At 17.1% G+C, this 25,628-nt stretch overlaps 5 protein-coding genes across 5 annotated transcripts in view, besides 27 other annotated features; 3 read left to right on the forward strand and 2 right to left on the reverse strand. All coding sequences in view use genetic code 6, as the record gives it.

Moving 5' to 3' along the window:
• Window positions 1–466: part of a microsatellite that runs on past the window's edge.
• The window catches only part of IMG5_204450 (hypothetical protein), a gene marked incomplete at both ends in the record, with an annotated part of 2,610 nt that extends 1,274 nt beyond the window's left edge, over window positions 1–1,336 (reverse strand). Inside the window, 3 exons of the mRNA XM_004023768.1 lie at window positions 368–384; window positions 496–651; window positions 813–1,336. Coding sequence (XP_004023817.1) covers window positions 368–384; window positions 496–651; window positions 813–1,336 — 697 coding nt within the window. The remainder of the gene's footprint in view (window positions 1–367; window positions 385–495; window positions 652–812) is intronic.
• Window positions 885–1,413: a microsatellite.
• Window positions 1,414–1,498: 85 nt separating this feature from the next.
• Window positions 1,499–1,523: a microsatellite.
• Window positions 1,524–1,705: 182 nt separating this feature from the next.
• Window positions 1,706–1,761: a microsatellite.
• A 125-nt stretch (window positions 1,762–1,886) lies between these two features.
• Window positions 1,887–1,934: a microsatellite.
• Window positions 1,935–2,959: 1,025 nt separating this feature from the next.
• Window positions 2,960–3,019: a microsatellite.
• Window positions 2,963–3,061: a microsatellite.
• Window positions 2,980–3,051: a microsatellite.
• Window positions 3,048–3,088: a microsatellite.
• Window positions 3,066–3,096: a microsatellite.
• A 233-nt stretch (window positions 3,097–3,329) lies between these two features.
• Window positions 3,330–3,365: a microsatellite.
• Window positions 3,366–3,628: 263 nt separating this feature from the next.
• Window positions 3,629–3,659: a microsatellite.
• Window positions 3,660–3,810: 151 nt separating this feature from the next.
• Window positions 3,811–3,914: a microsatellite.
• A 338-nt stretch (window positions 3,915–4,252) lies between these two features.
• Window positions 4,253–4,325: a microsatellite.
• Window positions 4,326–6,488: 2,163 nt separating this feature from the next.
• Window positions 6,489–6,519: a microsatellite.
• Window positions 6,520–6,906: 387 nt separating this feature from the next.
• Window positions 6,907–6,966: a microsatellite.
• A 1,584-nt stretch (window positions 6,967–8,550) lies between these two features.
• Window positions 8,551–8,625: a microsatellite.
• Window positions 8,626–11,271: 2,646 nt separating this feature from the next.
• Window positions 11,272–11,324: a microsatellite.
• Window positions 11,325–12,051: 727 nt separating this feature from the next.
• IMG5_204460 (phosphatidylinositol 3- and 4-kinase family protein, putative) lies at window positions 12,052–15,919 on the forward strand (the record flags this gene model as incomplete). Its single annotated transcript, XM_004023769.1, has 4 exons — window positions 12,052–12,568; window positions 13,007–13,125; window positions 14,554–14,773; window positions 14,820–15,919. 4 exons carry the CDS (start codon window positions 12,052–12,054, stop codon window positions 15,917–15,919), a joined length of 1,956 nt encoding a protein of 651 aa, XP_004023818.1.
• Window positions 12,074–12,114: a microsatellite.
• Window positions 12,638–12,690: a microsatellite.
• Window positions 12,747–12,774: a microsatellite.
• Window positions 12,777–12,846: a microsatellite.
• Window positions 12,899–12,976: a microsatellite.
• Window positions 12,959–12,995: a microsatellite.
• A 512-nt stretch (window positions 15,920–16,431) lies between the features above and the next one.
• On the forward strand, window positions 16,432–17,469 carry IMG5_204470 (hypothetical protein; the record flags this gene model as incomplete). Its single annotated transcript, XM_004023770.1, has 2 exons — window positions 16,432–17,329; window positions 17,391–17,469. Exons 1-2 carry the CDS (start codon window positions 16,491–16,493, stop codon window positions 17,467–17,469), a joined length of 918 nt encoding a protein of 305 aa, XP_004023819.1. The 5' UTR covers window positions 16,432–16,490.
• Window positions 17,470–17,476: 7 nt separating this feature from the next.
• Window positions 17,477–19,278, forward strand: IMG5_204480 (hypothetical protein; the record flags this gene model as incomplete). Its single annotated transcript, XM_004023771.1, has 6 exons — window positions 17,477–17,704; window positions 17,753–18,011; window positions 18,074–18,234; window positions 18,286–18,968; window positions 19,147–19,160; window positions 19,220–19,278. 6 exons carry the CDS (start codon window positions 17,477–17,479, stop codon window positions 19,276–19,278), a joined length of 1,404 nt encoding a protein of 467 aa, XP_004023820.1.
• Window positions 17,923–17,979: a microsatellite.
• Window positions 19,279–20,020: 742 nt separating the features above from the next.
• Window positions 20,021–20,050: a microsatellite.
• A 479-nt stretch (window positions 20,051–20,529) lies between these two features.
• Window positions 20,530–20,579: a microsatellite.
• A 2,759-nt stretch (window positions 20,580–23,338) lies between these two features.
• Window positions 23,339–25,510, reverse strand: IMG5_204490 (hypothetical protein; the record flags this gene model as incomplete). The annotated part of the gene is made up of 4 exons (XM_004023772.1): window positions 23,339–24,117; window positions 24,164–24,685; window positions 24,737–25,035; window positions 25,092–25,510. 4 exons carry the CDS (start codon window positions 25,508–25,510, stop codon window positions 23,339–23,341), a joined length of 2,019 nt encoding a protein of 672 aa, XP_004023821.1.
• Window positions 25,511–25,628: the final 118 nt, after the last annotated feature.

Here is a 25,628-nt window from a genome sequence, read left to right on the forward strand (position 1 = left end):
ATAACATAACAATAACAATAACAATAACAATAGCAATAACAATAACAATAACAATAACAATAACAATAACAATAACAATAACAATAACAATAACAATAACAATAACAATAACAATAACAATAACAATAACAATAACAATAACAATAACAATAACAATAACAATAACAATAACAATAACAATAACAATAATAATAATAATAATAATAATAATAATAATAATAATATCTATTAGAATAACAATAAGAATAAAAATTGGATTAGCAATAATAATAATAAGATTAAAAATAACAATAACAAAAAAAATTATAATTAAAATAACAATAACAATAACAATATCCATTAGAATAACAATAAGAATAAATATTACAATAGCAATAACAATAACTAAAAATATAAGAATAACAATTATAATAATAAAATAATAATAATAAAATAATAATAATAATAATAATAATAATAATAATAATAATTATAATAATAATAAAAAATAATTACTATTCTAATAATTATAAAATAGCAATTACCATTACAATAAAATTAGTAATAATTATAACATTAAAATCCAAATAACATTGATTAATTATAAGATAATCCTCTTAAATGTTGTACTTCTTAAGATTCTTCTTGAATGAATTAATATTAGTATAACAACTTTTGTTAATTTTTAAATTCTAATTAATTATATAACTATTAAAACTAAATTTGTTATAAGCATAATTCTTAATCATCTTACCCATTATAATAATAAGGTTTTAATTAACCTAACTAATATAATATTTGCTATAATATATAATTTAATTAAGGATAATAACTATAAGGATAAGAAAATCAAAGCGTACTATATCCTAAAGGATTTTAAAATATATCTACTCCAAAAAGTTAAGACTAAGACTAATACTAAGACTAAGACTAAGACTAAGACTAGGACAAAGACTAAAACTAAAACTTAAACTTAAACTTAAACTAAAACTAAAACTAAAACTAAAACTAAAACTAAAACTAAAACTAAAACTAAAACTAAAACTAAAACTAAAACTAAAACTAAAACTAAAACTAAAACTAAAACTAAAACTAAAACTAAAACTAAAACTAAAACTAAAACTAAAACTAAAACTAAAACTAAAACTAAAACTAAAACTAAAACTAAAACTAAAACTAAAACTAAAACTAAAACTAAAACTAAAACTAAAACTAAAACTAAAACTAAAACTAAAACTAAAACTAAAACTAAAACTAAAACTAAAACTAAAACTAAAACTAAAACTAAAACTAAAACTAAAACTAAAACTAAAACTAAAACTAAAACTAAAACTAAAACTAAAACTTTAACTAACATTAATACTAAAACTAAAACTTTAACTAACATTAATACTAAAACTAAAACTTAAACTAACATTAAAACTAAAACTAAAATTATTTAATTAATTAATAGTAGTAATTTTATGGAAACAACTGTTTTTATGATTAATCTATCAACCAATCTAACTTTCTAAATTTTTAAAATAAATAAAATAAATAAAATATAAACTATTTGCCTTTTATTAGTAATTTATAATTTTATTTTAATTTTTTTGTTTTTATATAGATAGTGATATTGAAGATGTTTGAACATTAATAATAATTGAAAAAATACAGATAATTTTTTTATTAATATTTAAAAATAAGAAAAAAGTATTTAATAATATATTAATTTAATCATAAATTATTATATTTATATAATTTTTTTTTTATGTTTTATATATTTTTATTTTAATTATATAAAATAATTAATTATTTTTAACTTTTTTTTATTTAAAACTTTTTTTTTTATTTTAAATTACATATTATATATTTTAAAAAATAAAATAAAATAAAATTATATTAATAAAATTTCATAATTAAATCAAATTTAAATAAATTTATATCTTAATATTTAAAATAAATATAGATTTAATTTATATTTTTTTATTTATATAAATTAATATAAGGACAATCTTTTTATAAAACAAATATATAATAAAACAAAAAAATTATTAACAATAATAAAAATTATAGTTATAAGATTAGTTATTATTTAATTTTTAAATAATTTTTTTTTTTATATATATTATATTAATTTATAATTGATTTTTTTCTAATTTGTTCAATAATTAAAATTATTTTTATTAATAATATTTTTAATATTTTCCATTCTATTATTCCATATAGTTTTGGCTTTCTATTAATTTTTTACATATCTTTTTTCTTATTTTTCAGCTAATTCTTTTTTAATAATTTTAAAAGCGTTTTAACATTATTTCACATCCTCTATTACCTAAACACATTTTTAAAATTTTTCTTTATTTTTACGTTTAAATTCTCTAAGTAATTACAAATTTTATTTTTCTTTAGAAAAGTCTTTAATATCATTTTTTGTTATATTTAATTAGAAATTATTTTTTGCATTTTTTGTAGTTTCATCTTATTATTAATGCGTTAAAAACTACGTATTTTATTAAAATTCTATGTTATCTAAATTAGTCTAAAAAATAAATGCCTCAAATCTTTTAAGCATATTTTTAAATAATGTTATAAAAGAACTATCTTCTTTAAAAATAATTAATCTTTCCAAAATTTTATTTATATCTTAATTATAACTAGCATATTTCATAATTTATTAAATTTCCCATTCAGATATATCATTTGATTTAAATTCTTCAAAAAGAGAAAGACCATTACCTTTTACTTATTAAATTTATGTTGAAAATTTCATTTTCTATATTTAAATATAGATATTATTTAATTATGTGATTTTTTTTTTTAAAAAAATTACTTTATCATTATCAGGTTTAAGTTTAATATAATGTTTTTTTTAAAAGAAATACTTAATTTCAGATAAAACATCTGGTCGAATAAGACATTTAGTTTAAAAATTTTCTTCTAATTAAAGTAATAATTATATAATTTATTCTTTTCTTTAAAAGTCTATAATAAATTAAAAATATATAAATTAAATATGTATATTATATATATATATATATATTTATATATTATTATATATTTTTTTATAAATTATTTTATTCTTATATATTAAATATATATAATATTAAATTAAATTTTTATAAATTAATTTTTATATATATTTATATTTAGAAATTTTTTTATTTACATGAAAACATATTGTATTATGTTTCATTATCTATTTTAATTCTTGATTATATTATTTATTCTATATTTTATTCTATTTATGTTTTTATTTATCTTAATGTAATTCCTTAATTCATTAAATTTTATATTCTTTTTATTTCATTATTATTTCTTAATTCTTCTAATTCTTTTTAAAATTTTTATTCTTCTTCTTCCTCTTCTTTTTATTTTCTTTTTTTTTCTTATTCTCTTTTTCTTTTTGCTTTTCTATACATTTTTTTTTTCCCCTCTGACATTTTATCTATTTCACTACTCCTTTATATTTTTTTAAAAATTTAATATACCAATTAATTAGATAATTTAAATATAAACCTTATTGAAAAATCATCTTTTAATAATTCCGAAGGAATATTAGCAGAATCAAAAGAATTATCACTATCTGTAACCTCATTTTCTTTCAAATCATTGGATTTTTTTATTTTCTTATTTTTTTTTCCTATTTAATTTTTACCATTAATATTAATATTATTGTTATTGTTATTGTTATTATTATTATTTTATAAATTATTTGTTATATTTTATTATGAACTTTATCCTTTATTATTATTCAAATTTAATTAATTAATATCTTTATCATCAATGAACCAATTACTTTTTATATCTTTTTTTGTATTTTTATTAGAAATATTACTATTATTTTCGATAATATTATTATTTAAAAGATTATCATTTACATTATTATAATTTTATATATTTTATTTAAAGAGATTCTAATTATCTAATTATTATTATTATATATATTATTATTTTTTTTAATTTTAGTTTAATTTATCGTAATCAATTATTTCTTACTCAACTTCAATCCATTCACCATTTTCCAATTAAACTTTATTAATCATTTTTATTTTAGGATATAAGCTAACATGTTAAATACCATTTTGTTCTAGAATCTGTCTTTTTTTCTCTTTTTTTTTTCTAAAATCATAAGATTATTACTTTTAGGACTTAAAGGATTTTAAGGATCTTCATCTGAAATTTAAACAGATAAATCATCTGTTTTTATAGAATTTTAACTTGTTTAAATAAGAACTTTTTCATATACTATAGTTCCATCTGCAAGTTTTTATTTAATTACTTTATATTGCTTTTATTATAATTATTATAATTATTATTATTTTTATTATTATTATTATTATTATTATTATTATTATTATTATTATAAATTATTTTTAGGGTTTCTCTTTTTAAAAATCTCCATTTTATTTTTTATATACTTGTCCAAGAAACTATACTTATTAATCTTCAAAAACATCTATAATAGTTCCATCTTCAAGAATTTTTTTATATACTTTTTAAATTTTTCCATCTTTAGATATAACATAATTTTAAGGTAAATTATTTTTTTGATTTTTATCTTATATTATATTTCCTTGTACATCTTTTTTTAAAGTTATTATTTTATTTTTTTTCCTTTTAGGAATCTTATTACCATTTTAATCATATTCAGTTTCTTATTCAGAATCAGTTACTTCAATTTCTATTTATTCATATTTATATGAATCCTCTTCCTCCATAATATCTAATTAAGACATTCCTTTTTTATAAATTATTTGTTCACCAAATTCGTTTAAATATATTATTTTTCCATCATTATTTATTATTTTTTTAATATTCATATGTTCATGAAACGAAAGTGAGAAACGTCTATTTAATATATTATTTGAGTTATCTTTTTCTTTTTTGATTTATTCTATATCTTAATTAGAATTGGTTTTACTTTTTTATATATATTTTTTTTTTATATAAAAGTATTTATATTTTTATTAAGTACATTAGTTTCATTGAATTATTTTTGAAGTCATTTTTTTTTATTAGTTTACCTGAATTTATTAAATCTTGAATTCGTTATAATTCTTTATCTTCTTCATCTTCATTTTATTAACTAAATAAGTTTATTTTATAACCTCTTGCCTTTTTTAAAATTTAATTTATTTTTTAATTATTACAAAACAAAACTAATTACTTTAATTTCATCTTAATTTTATTTTTATTTTATTTTAAATTATTATTAAGATTAATTAACTTCCTATTTAGAAAATTTAGAATTTAAAATATTTGTAGCATTTTCTTTTCCTTAATTTCGAAATTTCTTTTTTAATATATTAAATAATATTAATGAAAAATAAATTTTAATAAATTTACTTATTAATGCTAATTTTAACCTCCAACAGTATAAGAATATTCTCTTTAGGATTTACTAGGAGAATCTTATCCACTTTTTCCCCCATAAATAGTATCTTGATAAGCTTAATTAAAATACTTATTTTAGAATTTCTATATTTGATATTTATTAGTTGAAGTATTATAACCTTTTTTTCCAATTTTAGAATCTTATTATATTTATAAATTTTTAAGTTTATTTATTGATTCTTTAGAAAAAGGCGTGAAATTCCTCGGCGAATCAAAATTTGACTTAGATGAATAATAAGACGATTATTTTATTAAAGAAATATTTTTAATGAGTTTATTTATTGCCTTGTTACTTTTTTTTTCCTAAAAGCTTTCACTAGGAATATTATTTATTGCATTTACTGGTGATTTATCTTCCTCTTAAATTTGTTCAATCTCTTTATTTTTATGCTTTTTATTATTAAATGAAATATTTAGAATCTTTTCATCTTTTTTCACTTCCATATAAACTTTCATAATACATTCTTTTATTTTCTCCATACATTAAATTTTTAGTGAATTTTTAGAGCTTAAATTATCATCTTTAGTATATGAATTCAATAAAATATCGATTTATTGATTCTCCATTTTCATTTAAATAAAATTAGCGACAATTTCATCTAAATCCATTCTTTAATTTTCAAATAACATCGAATTTTGGAAAAAATGGTTATTATCATTTTCATTGTAAATTTAATTAAAAGTAGAATTCTTACTAGAAGGAAAATTTGGCATACTCCTTTGAAATTCAGAACTATATGTATATTTTAGATTTCGATAATATCCAGTTTACTATTCGTATTCGAAATGGAGTCTTTTAGATGCTTTTTCATTTATTATTTTATCCCTTTGTTATATTTTTTATTACTTTTTATGTTATTATAATTGAAGTTCAGCACGAAGTTTATCTAGTTTTTCCTAATTTTCCTCTTATTGGATTTAGCTTATTATATATTGGTTATTCTATTCAATTTTTTCTAACATTTTATTACTAAACTCATGTGTGATATCATCACCTTTTTCTCCAAAAATTAATTTCATGTATTATTCTTTAATAAAGTTGTCCTCTTTATCTTAATTTTATTATTATTATTCATTTTCTTAATTTTTTTATTCTTTTTCTTCTTCTTCTTTTATTAATATATCTTCAGTATAATTTTCATTTTCTTAAATTTTATTTTCTTATTACAATCTTTATAATTAAAAATATTCTTATATAATAGACTTTTTTTAATCAGGAGATTCATATTTTTGTTAAATTAAAAATTATTAATTGAATTTTTTATTTATTTTGTTTAAATTAATATATGGGTATTTATTTAATTATTTAGTTTAAGGAGGGATAAATTCTATTAATTTCTACGTAATTACACTTTTTTCTATTATTGTCGATTGATTTTTAGTCAAAGAGTCTATTTAGCTTATATCAGCTGTCTCTATTTATGATTTTCGGTTTACTTATATTTCATTTTAATTTTAACTTTAATTTTTTTTATTTTCCTCATTTACTTCTTAGTTTATATTCTCTTATATACATTAGGATCTTTATAAAGATTTTTTGTTACGTCTATTTATATATATATATATATATATATATATATATATATATATATATATATATATATTTATATAACTAGATAATTTTAATTATTTTTTACATATGGCGCTTTATATCAATCAAATCTAATAATTCTTAATACATTTATTCTTATTCTTATTTTCTTTATATTACAATACCTATTTTATTTTTATGATTTTTAATTATAAAATATTATTATTTAAATAAAAAAAAACCTTTAAAATTATAAAAATCTTCTTAAGAAATAGAATGTAATCCATTGTTTAGTAAATAACAAGCTATTTATTCAATAAAAATATCTTCGACTATTTTAATTGATTGCTTTTATTATATATATTAGTCTTATTATTCCAGATTACCTTATAAGGAGTTATTTATATAAATATTTTACTATATATTTTTTCTTCTAATAATTTTTTAAAATTCCATCTTTTTTAATAGCAAAGTTAGAATTAAATTAAAGTGATAAAATCTACTTGTCTTAATTTTTTTTATTAAAATGTTCTTCATATTAATTAATAAGATCATTAAAAATAGTTATATTTTCCAATTTTTATTTAATCAGTAATTCTTTTTATTTCAAAACAGATTTTTCAATTTAAATATTTTATTTTTTATCTTTTTTAATTATTTAACTTCTATTTTTTTTTAATAAAATATGCTTTTTATATATATATATACTTATAATATATATAAAAAATAAAACTATTCTTATTCTTTTTATTATTTTATAATTTTTCTAATTTTTTTAGCTCCTTTTCTCTTTTTATTATTTTATATTTAAACCTATTTATTTTTTATAATTTATAATAATTTTATAATAAATCTGAATTCTCTTTTGCTTAAAAGCCTAAAGACCTATTTTTTATATAGTCTACTTTTTCTTTTTTTTAACTAAATTCATATTTTAATAAACTATCAAAATGACTATAAATATTTTTTTTAGAAAAGTTCTATGGTGCTTCTTTAAAAAAATGAGATATAGTATTTATATCTGATCTTTTATTTGTAGTTATTGGCTTTACAATATTTTTAGTATTATTAAATATATCTGTATTCGTATTAAATATAGATTGACTGGTTGTTTTTGTTTTTTACAAAGTTTTATTTTCTATTTATTTTTTTAATTATGTGAAGTCTTTTTATATATTACCAAAATCAATCTTAGGTAATGAAAAACTTTTCTCCATATTCTTTTATGATTTTGGCTAAATTTAACTTTCACGCGCATTCGGGAACATTATATATATATTCTATTAAGCTATTTCCCTTTCAATATATATATATATATACATATATATTTTATTTTAATATTTAAATAAAAAATTAAATTTAAAAGTAAACTACCTTATTTTTAATGAACATTAGTTTTTAGAATTATTAATAAAATAACTATTACAATTACTTTTTTTTTTTTAAGTTTGCAATTAAATATTGTCATTTTTTTATTTAATAAGAATAAACCTTTGTATATTAAATTATGAATTAGAAATATTCAATAAATTAAATTTATATTTATTATTTTTAATCATTTATAATTTTTAGACTTTAAAATTATTAATTTCTTTTTTTTAGTTATTTTCTTAGTTTTCTGTTTTTTGTTTATTCAATTTTTTAATAATTCTTATTTGTTTTTGAAATAATAATAAAAAATTAATTAATCAATAAATAAAAAATATATATTATAAAATAAAATGATAAATATTTATTATTATTATTTTTTTTAAAAAGGCAATTATAATTTTGATAAATGTTATATGCCTTTAACAGTTATATTATTGAATAAACAAGAAAAACAGAATTTTATATAAAAAAAATAAATTACGAATAAAATAATCGATTTGGGTATACTAAAGTCATTCATTAAATACATAAAAAAAATATTTAAAATATAAATATATATAACATAAGTTAATAATCAAATATTTTATTGTTAAATACATATTTAAATATAAAACAATAATTAATTCATTTTATTTAATTATAAAATATTTTAAAAAATTCCTAAATATAAAAATAATAAAAGCAAAATATCTATAAAAAAAAAGCCATTATTAAATTTATTAAATATCATTATATACTATTAAAATAAAAAAAAAAATATTTATTAAACATTGTATAAATAAAAATGATATTATTACTATATATAATATTAAACCTAACAACAATTTTAATAAAATCAGAGCAATTAATATTCGAAGGTGACTGGACATTCCAAGATCAAATAAAAATGGACACCAATTAATAAAAAAAATTACAGTTTTCAAGCAAAACTAGTATAATAGACATACATTTAACAAATTTAAATGAAAAAGACAAAAAAATATAAACAAAAGAATTATGTTAAATATCTCATTCGAAAATAATACCTTTAGAAGAACCGAAAATATTATATAAAAGCAAAAACGATATATAAATAACTGACTTTTAGATATTTGGAAATAACATAATAGTTTTTTTACTTGAAAATAACCAAATAATATTCTAAAAGTTAAACTATAAAAATTAAGAAATAGCTTCTTTAATTATACACTAAGATCAAATTAAAGACGATTCGGAAATTTTTTAAATAAGAATAACATATATGAAGTAAGAAAACATAATAATTATTTACTAAACTAATGGTAAGTTTCTTTTTATGGAATTACCTAATAAATAATAAAATCAAACTTTTAGAAGAATATAGGACATTCCTGAAATTATTGAAGCTAAAAAAATAGCTTTCTTTGATAATTTATTGCATATAATCACTTAAAAAAATACTATTCTTATATATAAATTGAAAAAAATAAATAAAAATTAAATCATAGAATTAAAATCAAAAAAAATACAAGAAATAGAATTTGAAAATATAAACATAGTTGATTTTAAATATTATAAAAATAAATTAATTTTGCTTGATTTTGCTTAAGGATTTTCTTTTTGGGAAAAAAAAGAAGAAGTCTATTCTTAAATAGAATCTTTTAAAATTCCAGTTATAGAAGGTTTATTTTTTTAAATAAATCATGAAAGTGGTAATATATATGTAGTAACAAAAAGAAATGAAATATAAGAATATTTCATTGATTTAATAAAAAAAAATTTTTTTTAAATTTATAAACATGGCATTAAGATACTATATATAATATTTCTTGTGATTAATTTTAAAAATAAATATTTGTTAGTACTTTAGAAAATAACTAAAATTATTTTTAACCTGTTAACATACCAAAAAATAGTATTAATGACATAGAATAACATAAAAAAATAGTAAGACATGGAAAACATGCAATGGCTGTTAAATATTTAACAATGAAATAAGAATCAAATATAAAGCAGGGATAGATTAAAACAGAGCATTTTTATATTGCCTTAGTGGATAATTGGAAGCTAGAAATTCAACAGTATAATTATGCTAAGGACGAAATTATCTGTTCATCTTATGGAAATATAGAAAAAGAATATAAATATTTAGTTGTAATAAATGAACTCGAGTGTAAATAAAAAGACAATTATTTTCTAAATTAAAATGAAAAAAATACTTAATAATTTGAAATATAAAACTCTTTTTGTAAAGTTTAAAAAGTTTTATAATTTTAAGTTGATTTTACTAGAAAAGAATAAAAAGAATTCGAAATCGGAATACTTTTGTTAAGTTTGGTTATTGCTGTCGCTTTTGTTTGGTTTAAAGTTTATAAATAATAAAAATTTTAATAATTAAATTACTTATCTAAGCATTTAAATACTATAAATAATACTATGGAAAAAAAAAGAATTACTCTTATATATGAAAACATATCTACTGTACCTTTAAAAAAATCTATTTGAAATTATTTATGATAAATATATACATATCTTTTTTTATAAAACTGTATATTTAATTTAGATATTTATTTAAAAAAAAAAGATATAATTTTTTTTTATTACTATTTAATTTAAAAGTATTTTAATTTCTATATACTTATATTATTTTTTTTTATAACTAACATTTTTAAATTATATATAAGATAACTTTTTCAAAACTTTTTTAGCAATTTATTATAACAAAGTTAAATTTTAATGTTTTAAATAATCAAGTTATAATAATATTTATTTAATAAAAGAAAATATTATTTATGGTTTTTAATTTTAATTTCTATCTTTTTTATTTTTTTTAAAAAAAATTATATTCAAGTTAAAAAATATTTTTTTGTTATATATATAAATAACATGCACATACATTAAATTTTTAATTTTTAAAATATTAACGCTTGATGAACAAATGATATTATATTAAAAATTTATTTCTAAAAATAAAATAATTATAGAAAAGAAAAATATATAATATTTATAATTATGAATACAAAATAATTATAATAAAATATAAATTTATAGGATTCATATATATTTATATATATATATATATATATATATATATATATATATTTATATAAGATTTAAAGTAAATTTTTTATTTATATATATATAAATATTTTTATATTTTTCTAAATATATATTTTTATTTTTAAATGTCATTTTTTAATAAGATTTTTTTTTTATGAAATATTTTTTTTTTTTACTTATTTATATATATATTTATTATTATTCACGTAAAAAAAAACACTTTATATATTTATTAAACTTTATCATTCTTATTAAAAATATTTTATTTTTATATAAAACTAAGTAATTATTAATCGACTAATATTTTATTGTATGATATAAAATATACAATTAAAATTTTTTTATTATCTTTTTAACTTTTTATTTTTTAGTTTTTTATAAAATATAAAATATTTTTTTTAAATAATATAGCTATAATAAATTTTAAGAAAAAATTTATTAAGGTATTTTTTTTAATTAATTATTTTAAAAATAAATACAAAAAACTATTGTATAAAACTATTATAAAATTTTTTCTTATTAAATTATTAATAATTAAAAAAAAAAAAAATAGCCTTAAACATTTTTTAAATATTACATATATATATATATTTTATAAGTTTGTTTTTTAATTTAAAGACTTTTATATTTTATTTTATAAATTAATTAAATAAAATAAATAATAATTGAAAATTTTGCAATTTCAAGCAGAAAAAAAAGATCTTTTATTATACAAAAATAAAAGCGATTCTTATAATTAATTAATACTAAAAACTAGTAATTTCATAAACAATTTAATGATCGAAAATATTACGAATTAATTATAAAATATCTAAAATTAAAAATATATAATATTAAAAGATTTATCTTCAGTAGATACTTTAATAAAAATAAAAATTTATAAATAGATAACAATAAAATAGATTAAATAAACAATATAATAATATACTGGAGCTAATTTAAATAGCATTAAGCTAATATATAAACAAACAATATTGTCAAATAATAATTAATCAATAAATTTAGATTAATTAAAATAATAGGAATAATATTTTTATTATATTATAAAGCCTAAAAAATAAAAAATAATAGGTAAAATATAATCATATAACTTTAGAGATAAAATTTAAAGGGAGATTAATTATGCTATAACAGAAATAAGAAAAGGATTAAATTAAAATATAAATCCGAAAATAACAGATTCTGGAATATCTGGAAGTTATTTTATAGAAAACTAAAGAAGAAAAAAAATTGCTATTTTTAAACCTTTTGATGAAGAGCCTTATACACCAAACAACCCGAAAGGATATGTAGGTATAATTTTAAATTTTATATTAAAGATATAGTAATTTGTAATTAAATCATATTTTAACATTTATTTTGATATATAAATATATATTATATTAATTTATATTAAATTATTTTAATATAATTTAAAAAAAATATAAATTGATATTTATTTTAAAATAATAATTTTAATATTTTATCAATTATATATAAATATATAAATATATAAATATTTATATTTTTAATTTATTTAATTATATTTAATTTATTTTTCATATTTTTAATCTTTTAATCATTTTTAATATAATAATCTAATTTTATATTTTCAATATTTATTATTATTTTAATTCTTAATTAATTTTTATTTAAATATAATTTATTTTTTATTTATTTACTTATTTTTTTTTAAATAAAATAAATATTATTATTTATTTATAATATTTTTATATATTTAATAAACAAAAGGATAGTTAGGATAAGAAGGTATTAGAAAAGGAATAAGAAGTGGTGAATAATGTTTTAGAGAAATAGCAGCATATTTATTAGATTATGATAATTTTCATAATGTACCGCCTACTATTTTTGTTGAATTTTTTCATCCTTTTTTTAAATGTGATAAAATTTAAATAAACTAAATTTAAACCTAATTATTTTAAAAAAGAAATAATTTCTCTTCATATTAAGAGAAACATACAAAATTTGGTTCTTTATAACTTTATGTTTAGCATGATGATGAAATAGGAAATTATGGAAACTGCATATTCTCAATAGATGAAATTCATAAAATATCTATATTAGATATAAGAATTCTTAATTGTGACAGAAATGATTAGAATATTTTAGTTAAAAAGACATTTAAAAATAGTAATAAAATTAAAATTAAAAAAATTAATAATTATAATTAGATATTTAAGATTAAAACGAAAAAATGAAATATTCTTCTTATGATTTCTAATTAATACCAATAGATCATGGATTATCTCTTCCTGAAATTTTAAATATTTAACAAGATTGCATAAATTGGATGTATTGGGAATAAAGTTAGAAAAAACTCTCAAATAAATCTCTTGAATTTATAGAAAAAATCGATATTTTAAAAGATATGAAGGCATTAGAATAATAATTTAATTTAAATGAAGAAACTTTAAAAAATTTCCGAATAGCAAATACTTTATTAAAAATAGGAGCTAAAAATGGTCTTTCATTATACCAAATCGGATAGATTTTATACAGAGAAGATGAAGATTAGGAATCATAAATAGAGATAATTGCTAAAATAGCATAAATATGTAAAAATGCAAGTCAAGAAAAGGGAACAATCAATTATTTATTATAAACTATTGAAAATTAAAATAAAAGTAATTTTGAAACGTATTTTTAAGATTTAGAAAAAGAAGATTAATATTTTTTATTTGATGATAAGTAAGAAACCTCTTTTATTAAAAGAATAAGCTACGACTCATTATCTATGATAAATTAATTAAAAAAAAAATAAAAAGATGTATTTCTTTGCCTTCAATTAAATTTTCTAATAACAATGAAAATTATATTTTAAAGAATCCCAAAATTAAATAAAAGATTACCCAATGTAATTCAATTGAATTAAATATGTTTACTAGTGCAAACAATAATGAAAGTAAAAAAACTAATAAATATGATGAAATTTATTTCCATTATATTGAGTAATTAATTGAAATGCATATTTAAAAAAATATTCATAGTTAAAATTTTAAAAATTAAGTTAGATAAATTTAAACTTGCGATAATTGAATTATTTAATAAATAAAAGATTTTATTTTTACTAAATTTTTTTTAGTATTAAGTTATTATTTTTATCATTAAAATATTTTATTTTATTTATACTTAATTTATCAATATGCATTTTTAGTACTTTATTTTATATTTTATTTATAAAATTAGAAAAAACAAAATATTAAAAAATTTTATATTTAATATCTTTTTTATTGTTAATTTTTTAAAAAATGAAAAACTTCATATTTAAATATAAAAAGACATTAGGAATATCTTTAATAAGTGGCTTATATCTATAAAATAAAAATTAAGATACTATATATATGCAAGCAAAAAAAGGAATTTAAAAAACAAAAACATTTATATGGGGAAATGGTATATATTAACCTCGTCCAGAAGCCACATTATAATTTAAAAATTTTGAACCAAAACTAATTGAGGATTTTTAAGGTTAAAAGAATGGCATCAATTTATAAGAAAGTAAAAAAAAATACATATAGACTTATAAATATTTTTTTAAAAAAAGTAATTTTTACTGAAAAAAACGAATTTGGAATTGATATAAATGGTCAAATATATGTTTGGCCTACTTAAAAATTAGATGCAAATTTTTCAGGAGATCCAAAGGATAATAGACGTGAAAAAATTTAGCAAATAACAACCTAAAAAGAGGATACGTTTACCCAAATATGTACTACATAAAGTTATTTATGGGCTTTGAATTAAAAAGGAGAAGTTTATCAATGGAATATCTAATAACAAAAAGAAGGTTAATAGTAAATTCCTATAGTTGATATAAAATCAAAAAAAAAATTAACATCTTTGTCAGAGAAGATTAAACAAATATCATCTGGTGAAGACCATCTATTATTTCTAACATAAGCAGGAGATATATATACTTTAGGAGATGATACATATGGACAATGCGGTTTGGGTGCAAGCAATAGGGTTCCTTGTCCTCCATTTAAAGAAAGAAGAGTAAAAAATCCTCGTAAAGTAAACGCATTAGATGCTAAAGTGGTAAAAGTAGCATGTGGTAAAAATCATTCATTGGCAGTAACTCAGGAAGGAAATTTATATGGATGGGGATTAAACTAAAACATGTAATTATCCTAAGAATTAGAGTTCTCGAAAGGTGAGGAACCATTAGTTTGCTTATATGAGCCTTTATAAATTAAAAAAAATTTGGAATTTTCAAAAATTGTAGATGTAGCAGCTGGAGAAGCCCATACTATGATTGTCAGTGTGAACAGATAAAACGAAGAAACTGAAGTTTTTGGATGCGGATATAATAATAAAGGAGAACTTGGAGTAGGACTCTTAAGACATATATGCGATGTGGAAAAAGTTGATGGATTATCAAATTTTAAAATATAAGATAAAGACGGGCAATATAAAAATGTTAGGATTAAAAAAATAGTTTGTGGAGATAGACATTGTTTGGCTTTAATTGATGAGTTAGGTGTAGTTATGGAATGGGGTGATAATGAAAACGGATAATTGGGAAATAAAAAAAGAGCTTTTACGGAATTTCCAGTGATCTAATAAAAATTTAAAAATGAAAAAGTTCTTAATGTTTGCGCTGGGGAAAATAGTAGTGCTGTTATTTGCGAAGATTCAAAATGATTTTAGGATTTCTATATTTTTTTGTTTATTTTTTTAAGGTTTATCTTTTATTTTATACTTAGTTTTGATGTTGAAATTTTTAATATTGATTTTTGTTTGTTTGTTTTTTACTTTAAATTAATTTTGTTTTTATATATTTAAAATTAATCTTTATTAAAAAATATTTTAGATTTATAATATTTTATATATATATAATACTTAAACTATTAATTAAGTATTATTTATTTATTTATGAATTAATTACTTTTAATATCCATATATTAATTAAATAAAATTATTTTCTTTATATAATTATTAATTATAATGAAAATCTAATCGATTATATAAATAAATTCGTCTACATAATTTAGTTAAACAAAAAAAAATAGCAAAATATAATATATAAATATAAAAATATAAAATAAATTTCTAAAAAAAATAAACAAAAAGCACAAAATTTTAATTTTTTTTATAAATAAAAAAAGTATAAAAAAAAAATGAGTAAAATAAATTTAGACGCTTTATTATGCGGTGTAAATCCCATATATAATTCCACAACTTTTTCAAAATAAAAAAACTTGTTTTACTACACATGCGCAAACAGCATAATTGTATCAGATTTAGAAAATACAAAAAATTTATTTTCTTTAAACCACCATAAAGAAAGGGTAAATTTTGTACAAACTATCAATAACTTCAACGGCAGAGAACTTCTCTTATCTGGAAGTGTAGATACTAAATTAATATTATGGCAATGTGCCGAAGATTCTTTAAAAATCATGAGAAATGGGAAATAATACACGAATTTGACCTTGAAAATTCCGTTTAATTTTGCAGTATATGCGAATATAAAGAAAATGAAGTATATGTATTAGCAGGAAATATAATGGGAGATGTGTTTTTGATAAAAATAACAGATGATAAGAAACAAATTTTAGACCGAATTAAATTCGGAAGTCATTTTACATAAGAAACTTCAAGGATGATAAAGTTAGATGATAAAAATTAAATATTAATATTTTTTGGAGGTCTTGACTTTTCAGTTCATGTTTATTTATTTGACCTTTAAACCAAATACAATAAAAAAGGCGATTTTTTTAATTATAAAATTAGTCTAAGAGGCCATGAAAATGCAATTACTGACATAAAAATTTTATATGAAAAAGAAAACAATTAATGGATAATTGCAAGTTCATCAAAAGATTCATATATTCGTCTTTGGAAATTTTCTAAAGGAGGATAAGAAGCTAAATTATCAGAATTTCAAAATAAAGAAATACAAAAGTTTGACTTAAACAATGAAGAATATTTTATTTCTTTAGAAAGTGTTATAAGCGGACATAATGAATCTGTTGTAAGTTTAGATTGGGGATTTTATAATGAATAAGTTGTTTTACTTTCTGCTCTTTTGATTTTAGTATCCTTATTTGGGTTAAAGATTAAGATACAGGTTTTTATTTATTATTTATTTTTATTTTATTTTTTAAAAAAGGTATTTGGATTAGTATGTAAAGATTAGGTTAAATTACTGGAAGTAAATATGCTTTTTTTAATGCTAAATTTTCAAATGATTATTAAATGATTTTCGCTTATACATATACTGGCTCCTTTTATTTCTGGAAATTTAATAAAGAAAAAGCTTAATGGGAAAATATCCCTACTGTAACTGGACATTTTAATGAAGTTTATGATTTAGATTGGAGTAGTAAAGGAATTTTTTTGGGATCATGTGGACTCGATTAAACTACTAGAATATACACTTAAAGTTTAGAACAAAATACTTGGCATGAAGTTTCAAGAGCTTAAGTATTTTATTTTTCAAAAAAATGAATTAGTTATTTTATAAAATAATAGATTCATGGATATGATATAAATAGTTTAAAGTTTTATCCTGTTAATCTTAAAGATAAGGATATTTGCGATAATTTGATTTGCGGAGCAGATGAAAAAGTTGTAAGAATTTTCGAACCTCCTGCCGCTTTAGTAAATGCAGTAAATTAAATGTCCAATTAAAGCCTACATTTATATTTTGATAATGAAGAATAAGAAAAATAATATTTTGATAGTAAATAATTAGAAAAGGGTATTATTGAATATTAAGTTACTTTAGAAGGTATAAATATATATTAATATATTTTAATGATAAAAATATTTACATTTTTATTTTTTAAAAAGGTGGATAATAAGTTTTAGGTTTAATGACCAAAGCTTAAAGAATAGCATAAGATTTTAATCCTAGCCAGTATGTAGATCCGGAAGATGAAGTGGGCTTAATAGCTGATAAAATCTAATAAATAGAAGATTAAAAATTAGAGGCAGAATTCAATAAATAAAAAGTAAAATAAAATGAATTATAAATAAATAATTTATAAATAAAAAAAAAACAGCATGATTTCAAAAAAGCTCCAATAGAAGATTATTTAGTAAAACATACATTATGGCCTGAGTTAAATAAATTATATGGTCATGGATATGAAATAAAATGTACAACATGTAGTCATGATGGTTAACTAATAGCAAGTTGCTCAAAAAGTTAAACTAAATAACATGCAAGTGTAATATTTTGGAATCCTTAAAATTATTAGATTTATGCAAAACTTGAGTATCATAATTTCACAATAAACTAAATGGAATTTTCTTAAAATGATAGTTTTTTCGCCACTGTATCTAAAGATAGACAAATAGCAGTGTTTAAAAAAAACGTTGACGAATAAAAAAACAACCAGTTAATATTTAATAATCCATACTCTCTTTTTTATGAAGATAAATCTCATTCTAGAATTATTTACTCTTTAAACTTTTCTTTTGATGGAAAAATATGTTGCTACATCATCTAGAGATAAAAGATTAAAATACATTCTCTTGAAAATAAAAAAGTCGTTTTTACAAAACTTTTTGATTAAGCTCCTACTGCTGTTGCTTTTGCACCTTAAATTATAAAAGAAGGTGTTTATTTTATTGTTTTAGGATTTGAAAATGGAACTATAGAAACTTTCCAATTCGATTCTTTAAATTTATAATTGAATTGTTTTGAAAAGGTTCACTAAAATTTTTCACATTCTAATATTGTGTAAAGAATTAAATTTAGAAATTATTCAGACTTAAATCGATTTAAAATACTTTAATTTGCAACATGTTCTAATGATTATAGTGTTAGAATATATAGTTTGAATATTTGAAAAAATATAAAATATATTTATAAATTCAATTTAAATAATTTTTTAATTTTTTTGTTTGCTTTTGTTTAGAAAAAATAAAATACGTATTTATAATTATTTATTTTTTTAAATCAACATATACTATATTAATGTTTATATATAGAAAAAAATTCTATTCATTTTTTGATTTACGTTAATTTTCTAGTTGATTTGTTGGATTGAGCTTAATTATTTCTTGAGATTTTTATAATATCATTAGAAAAGTAACTCTACTATTTAAAATTTTTAGATAATTTTAATTGTTTGTTTGTGTTTTCAATTTTTTTCATTAAATTTTCTTTTCTACTACCAATATCTTCTTACTATTTTATATTTTAAACGTTTTTATTAGCATTGTTTAGTTCTAAAGGCATATCATTATATTTTTAAAAGGACTACATTTTTTGATATTTACAAAAATTTTAAAAGCATTCAACTAAAACCTTTTTGTTATATGTTTTTGTTTTTGGAAATTAATAATATAAATAAAATAACAAAAAAAATTTTACATTATGTATATTATGAATATTTATATTATTATTATCACTTTTGTTATTATTAATACTATTATTTTTTTAAGGATTTTTTTTTTCGGTCTAATCATAATTAATAAATATTTATAAAGAATAATTTATAAATGTAAATGGTTTTGTATTTATTTTATAGCAAAGTTACTTAATAAAATTATAATTTAATGAATTATCTATTTGTTCATATAAACTTAATAATGAATAAGAATCTCTATTATATATCTCTTGACACTATTAACTATTAAAATAATTATCCGTGTGTTACATTATTAAATATAAAAGAAATGAATATTTTATTTAAGAGCCTATTTTAAGAATTGAATTTAAATCATTTATATAATTCATATTATCAATAGTTTTATTTAAAAAAATTATTAAATCTTCATTTATTATTAATTAATCAAATAAAGATTAAGTCAAATAAAATGATTTAATATCTTTTTTAATTGTAAATTTATTATACATAATAAAAATATTTCTTACCTAAAATAAGCTTTATTGAGGATTTTCTTGGAAAATGGTGTTTATTTATTCCAAACAATTACTAAAATAAATAAAAGGCAGGATTTTCTTCCATTTCATATAAATATTCTACTGTTTCTTATATTATTTAAAATTATATATGTTATTAAGTTCCTAAACTTAAAATATATTCCATTAATAATTCCGCTGAATTTAAATTAGTATTAAAATTTTCATATTTTAATTAATCGAAAAAGTCAAATAAAATCTTACTTTTTTCGGATTCAGGTAAATTAATTTTTTGAGTTTTTCTATATTTTTTTATATTTAAGTGTATTTTTTTATAAAATTAATTACAATATTTTATTATAAACAAAAGCCGTTATAAAAGGGTGTGAATTCAAAACTTATATTAAACAGCTTTCATCTTTTATACTGAACATATTAAATTATCTTTATTTATTTTATTTAATTCATTTTATAATTATTTTAATTTTTTATAAAATAATACTTTCTTAAATTCAAGCAATATTATTGAATATCTTTTTATTAATTTATCATGTAATTTCCTGTCTAAAATAATTTTTCTTAAAACGTATTTATACTTTAAATATTATCATTTTAAACATTATTAATGCACATTTATATTTAATTAATAGAATTCGACATTAATTAATATTTCTCTTCATTATTATTAACATCAACTATTTCTTCTATTTTATCCTTCAGATCTTTAATATCTTATTAAAATCTATTTTTCTGATCAATATTTTTAATCTAAAGTTATTTATTTTATTTTTATAACTACTCTAGTTATTATTTTAATTAAGTAATTTAATTTACTTAATCATTAATTACTTATTCAAGTTATTATATACTTTATATATGTTTTGTACATTAATCTTATATTTATTGATTAACAATATCTTAAAGTTTTTAGTAATTTTAATTTAAGAATAAACTTAAAAACCTCCAGATATATTCAATAAAAAAGACTAAGTTTTAATTATTATTTGATGCTTATTAAGTTTTAACTATAATTGAAGGTAAATAATTATTTATAGTTTCTTTTAAAATTTAAAAATGTTTAACATTAATATTCGAATTACAGTTTTATAATTATGAAGTTATTTAATTTTCGATATCATTTATTATTTACATTAACTAAAATTCTAGTTTTTAATATAAATTATTAGTTTTTAAGTTTTAACTATTATTTTAATTGTTAAAATTTAAATAATTAACTTCTTCTAAATTTTATAAAAGTTATGAATAATTTTGATTCATATTTTCATTTTTATTAAAAAGTAAGCTATTATTTCGTATAATTTTAGAAAACTAATCATTTATTTATTCATAACTTTTAGTTTTTTATTTTTGTTCATTTGATTTCTATTATAACAACGAAATATTTATTTAAGTTTGATTTTTAGAAATTTAATTATTTTATAAATCATCACTAGAATCATTTATAAAATGTTTTTATTTCATCGAAACATTTTTATTGAATGAATTATGATTACTTGTAAAAGTACGGTTTTAATTTAATGTCTATAAAGAATTGTATAGAATTTTGTTTTTATTATCTTCTATAAATTTAAATCTAGTTTTATAAAATTTATTATATTTTATATTTTTATCATTTTTTTTATTAGTTTAATAAACTAAATCTTTATTATATATTTATTTAAATTTATCTAATAAATAGTTATTTTTTAAGTTTGGCTCTATTTAAGTACTTTATTATTATATTGTATTTTGTTTGATCTTATAATTTTAATTATACAAATCTTGAAAATTTTAAATCATAATGTACTTTTTTTTTTTGAGAATATACAAGTTTTAAAAATAATATATTAAAATATAAATATTTAATTTAAATTATAATAAAAATCGTTTTTGTTTATTTAATTAAATTAATTGCTATTAATTATAATATATTAGATTTTAAGTTATTTTCTTATATAAAAATATTATATTTTTTATGTTTTTATTCTAATATAGTGAATAGATTTTTCATTTCATATAATTGATTATTGATTTAGATTAACTGCTTTTTATATCTAAAAATTGCTAAAAAATATAAATACTCAATTAAGAAAAAATATTATAAGAAATAGTTTAATTCATAATTTATCTTTGATAACCATTATTTTATTAAATATGTTATTTAAATATAAATATTGATATGATTTTTTTTTTATTTTAATATTAACTTATAAAATTATATATAAAAATTAATATTTTTAAAAATAAAATGTAAGATTTCTTAATTTTACATATATATATATATATTTTTTATTCTAAGAATATTTATTTTAAAAGTGAATTATTTAATGTATTTAAAAAAATTATAAAGTCAAAAAAACGCAATATAATATACTTATCTTATATTTATTTTTATTATATTTAATATAAAAAATATATTTTCATCTGCCATATTTTTGATAATCCCATTATCTAGAATCTAAAGGACAAGTTTATCTTGTTTTTAACCAACGAGAAATGCAATGAAAATGAAAAGCATGATTACATACACCCCAAGCAACATCACATTCTGATGCAGCTGTAGAATTTTAATTTGCATCACATTCAATGCATGGTTCCATAATATTGCTTTTATATTTAGTTTTTTAATATATTAAATTTATATATTTAATAATTATTAAATTTGTTTACTTTTTACAAATTGCACAATTTTCAACTTCTATATCCCATTACCATAATGCTACTGCATTCCATTTTTTAACTTCAAATCTTTTTTCAGGTTAAATATCCATATGTTTATTTTTTATAAATATTATATTTATAATTAAAAAATTTATAATTATTGGAAAAAAAAATATTTTTATTTAGAAAAATCAATTTTATAGTTAATTTAGTGTATCTCAAATTAAAATTAATTATTTAAAAATAGATATGTATTTAATAATAAAAAATTTTTATAAAAACTAAATATTTATTAAATAAATAATTTGTATATATATATAAATTATAATATAATTCTTATATTATTTAATATCGTAAACTGTTATATGAATGGTTTATAATTATTTTTTATTTTTATTATATAAAGAATTTATATTTAATTATAAAATAAATTAATCGATAAATTTAAAAATTGAAAATTTCAATATAATTTGTATAATAATTTATTTGATAAGTTCATATATAATTTTATATCCTTTATTTTCAATAAATCTATAATAATTGTTTTTTGAATTTATATTTATTATTAAAATTTTATGAAATCATTATTTATGTTATTTCAGTTAAGAATAAAGTCCTTAAATAACATCTTAATAAATTTATTTTGCTTTATTTCTCTTTATTTTATAAGTATTTGTAATGCAATCATTAGTAAAAAAGCTATTTGATTATAAGTGTATAGCTGCAGGGATTTCATATTTTTTAAGATTAAGTAAAGATATTCCTTATTCTTAAATTTTATTAAGATAAAACTGTTTTACTTTTTCATCATTACATAGTAATTATAAATTATCTTAATGATATAAATTCTAATCAGTAGCAAATTAAATTAAATATTATTTATTAGGTACTAAAACACATACAATTTCTTAATTAGATTGATCTCCATAGATAAATATCTCTTATACTTCTTTTATTTTACAAAAAAGGTTTTCAAGCATTTCTGGAAAAATAAACTATCCATTTTTAAGTTAGAAAATATTTACAATTCTATCTATATATTATATAGACCCATTCTAACACATTGCTATTATATCTCCTGTATGAAACCATCCTTCTTTATCTATTACTTTTTGAGTTTCTTCTGGTTAATTATAATAACCAATAAATAATCCATTTCCTCTTATACATAATTCCCCTATAATTATTTAAGCATTTTCTTCATATTATTATTTTTCCTTTAATAAGCTTTCTAAGTTGAACTAAGTCTATTTCTTTATTTTAAACTCGAAATTTCCTCTTATACCTCCCAAATGATTTACTTACGGATCATTTGCATATGAAGTAAAGCAAGTTCCACATGTTTCAAATAAACCATATCCTATTTATTTATTTTTTAATTTTAAATATATTTTTTATAAATAAACCTTGAGCAAAAGGTATACAAAAAACAGATTTTAAAAAATTTAAAATATCTCCATTTATTGGTGCTGCTCCAACTCCACATAATCTTAATTTTCCTCCCAAACTTTAAATATATTTACCGAAAATGAGTCTATCCCATATGGTTGTTTAGAAATCGCCCGTATTTTTTACTTTTTCCAGTTTATCATCTAAAGCTTTTTTGGCAATCATTTTTTTGGTATTACCCAATTGATTTAAGTCATTATTAATATAATCATAAAGCTATTCAAAATGATAAGGGCTACTTGCCCAAATAGTAGGTTTTAATAATTTAATATCATTATATAAAGTTTCAATCGTGCTGTGATCTGCAAAACCTATTCTTCCACCGTAGGCCATAATTACATTTTACATTTACCTTTCAAACATTATGTGGAATGTGTTATGACTTATATATATATCATTCTTATTTATTTTTTCATTTTCAAAAGTTGTAATTGTAGATAATATATTTTTATGTGTTAACATAACTCCTTTTTATTAACCTTATTTTTTATATTTTTAATTTAAATTAAATATTTATTTTTATTTTAAACCTGTTGTTCCTGGAGTATATATTATTGTGAAAACATCATCTTGTTATACTTTTTAATATTATATGTTCATTTTTTTTCCTGAATTAATTATCTATTTTAAAGTATATATATTAAATTTGCTTTCGCCTAATAGTTCTCTAAGTTGACTATCTTACTATGAAAATAAAACGAGATTTTTTAATTTATTAACATTTTAGCATTATAGTATAACTTAAGCTTATTTTTCAGAGCAAAAAATAGTTTCTAAATTTGTTTCTTCTAGAATATATTAAAGTGTATTTTATTTAGCTGACTCATCTCTTTTTTTAATGTTTTTTATTATTGTTTTTATATATATGATATAATAAAAATGTACATTAATACAGTAGTAAAGTTATATAAATATGAAGCATATTCTAAAAGTAAGCATTCTTCCCTTGAATTAGAAAATATTCCTATTAAATCGAGTGATTTTATTATCTATATTTAATTTTAGCATGTTTAAAGGCTTAAATTTAATATACCACTTCCGATAAAAGTACCAAATTTTAAGCAATCAGAATATGTTTTCCAATAATATTTATTACTTTTTTAATCTTTAGTTCCTAATAATTTTTAAGAAGAATAGTTTTTTTATGTATTTTGAAGAAATAAAGTTTGCATAGTTTTTATTTTTGGATCTGGATAACATGTTAGACTTTTACTTATAAATTCTGGACGTCTGTATATTTTTTACTTATCCTCTTCATTTATTGGTTTCGAATATATAATTATTTTAGAAGAGTAATTCCCCATATATTTTTTTTTTATTTTTTTGGTTATTTTGTTAAATTTATTAAATATATTGTATAAAATGTAAATTTAATAAAATCAGTTTTATGTTTGATTATTAGCTTTTTAATTATTTTATAAT

Source organism: Ichthyophthirius multifiliis, assembly GCF_000220395.1.
Source record: "Ichthyophthirius multifiliis unplaced genomic scaffold scaff_1120509251438, whole genome shotgun sequence".
In the NCBI taxonomy this organism is placed as follows: domain Eukaryota; phylum Ciliophora; class Oligohymenophorea; order Hymenostomatida; genus Ichthyophthirius; species Ichthyophthirius multifiliis.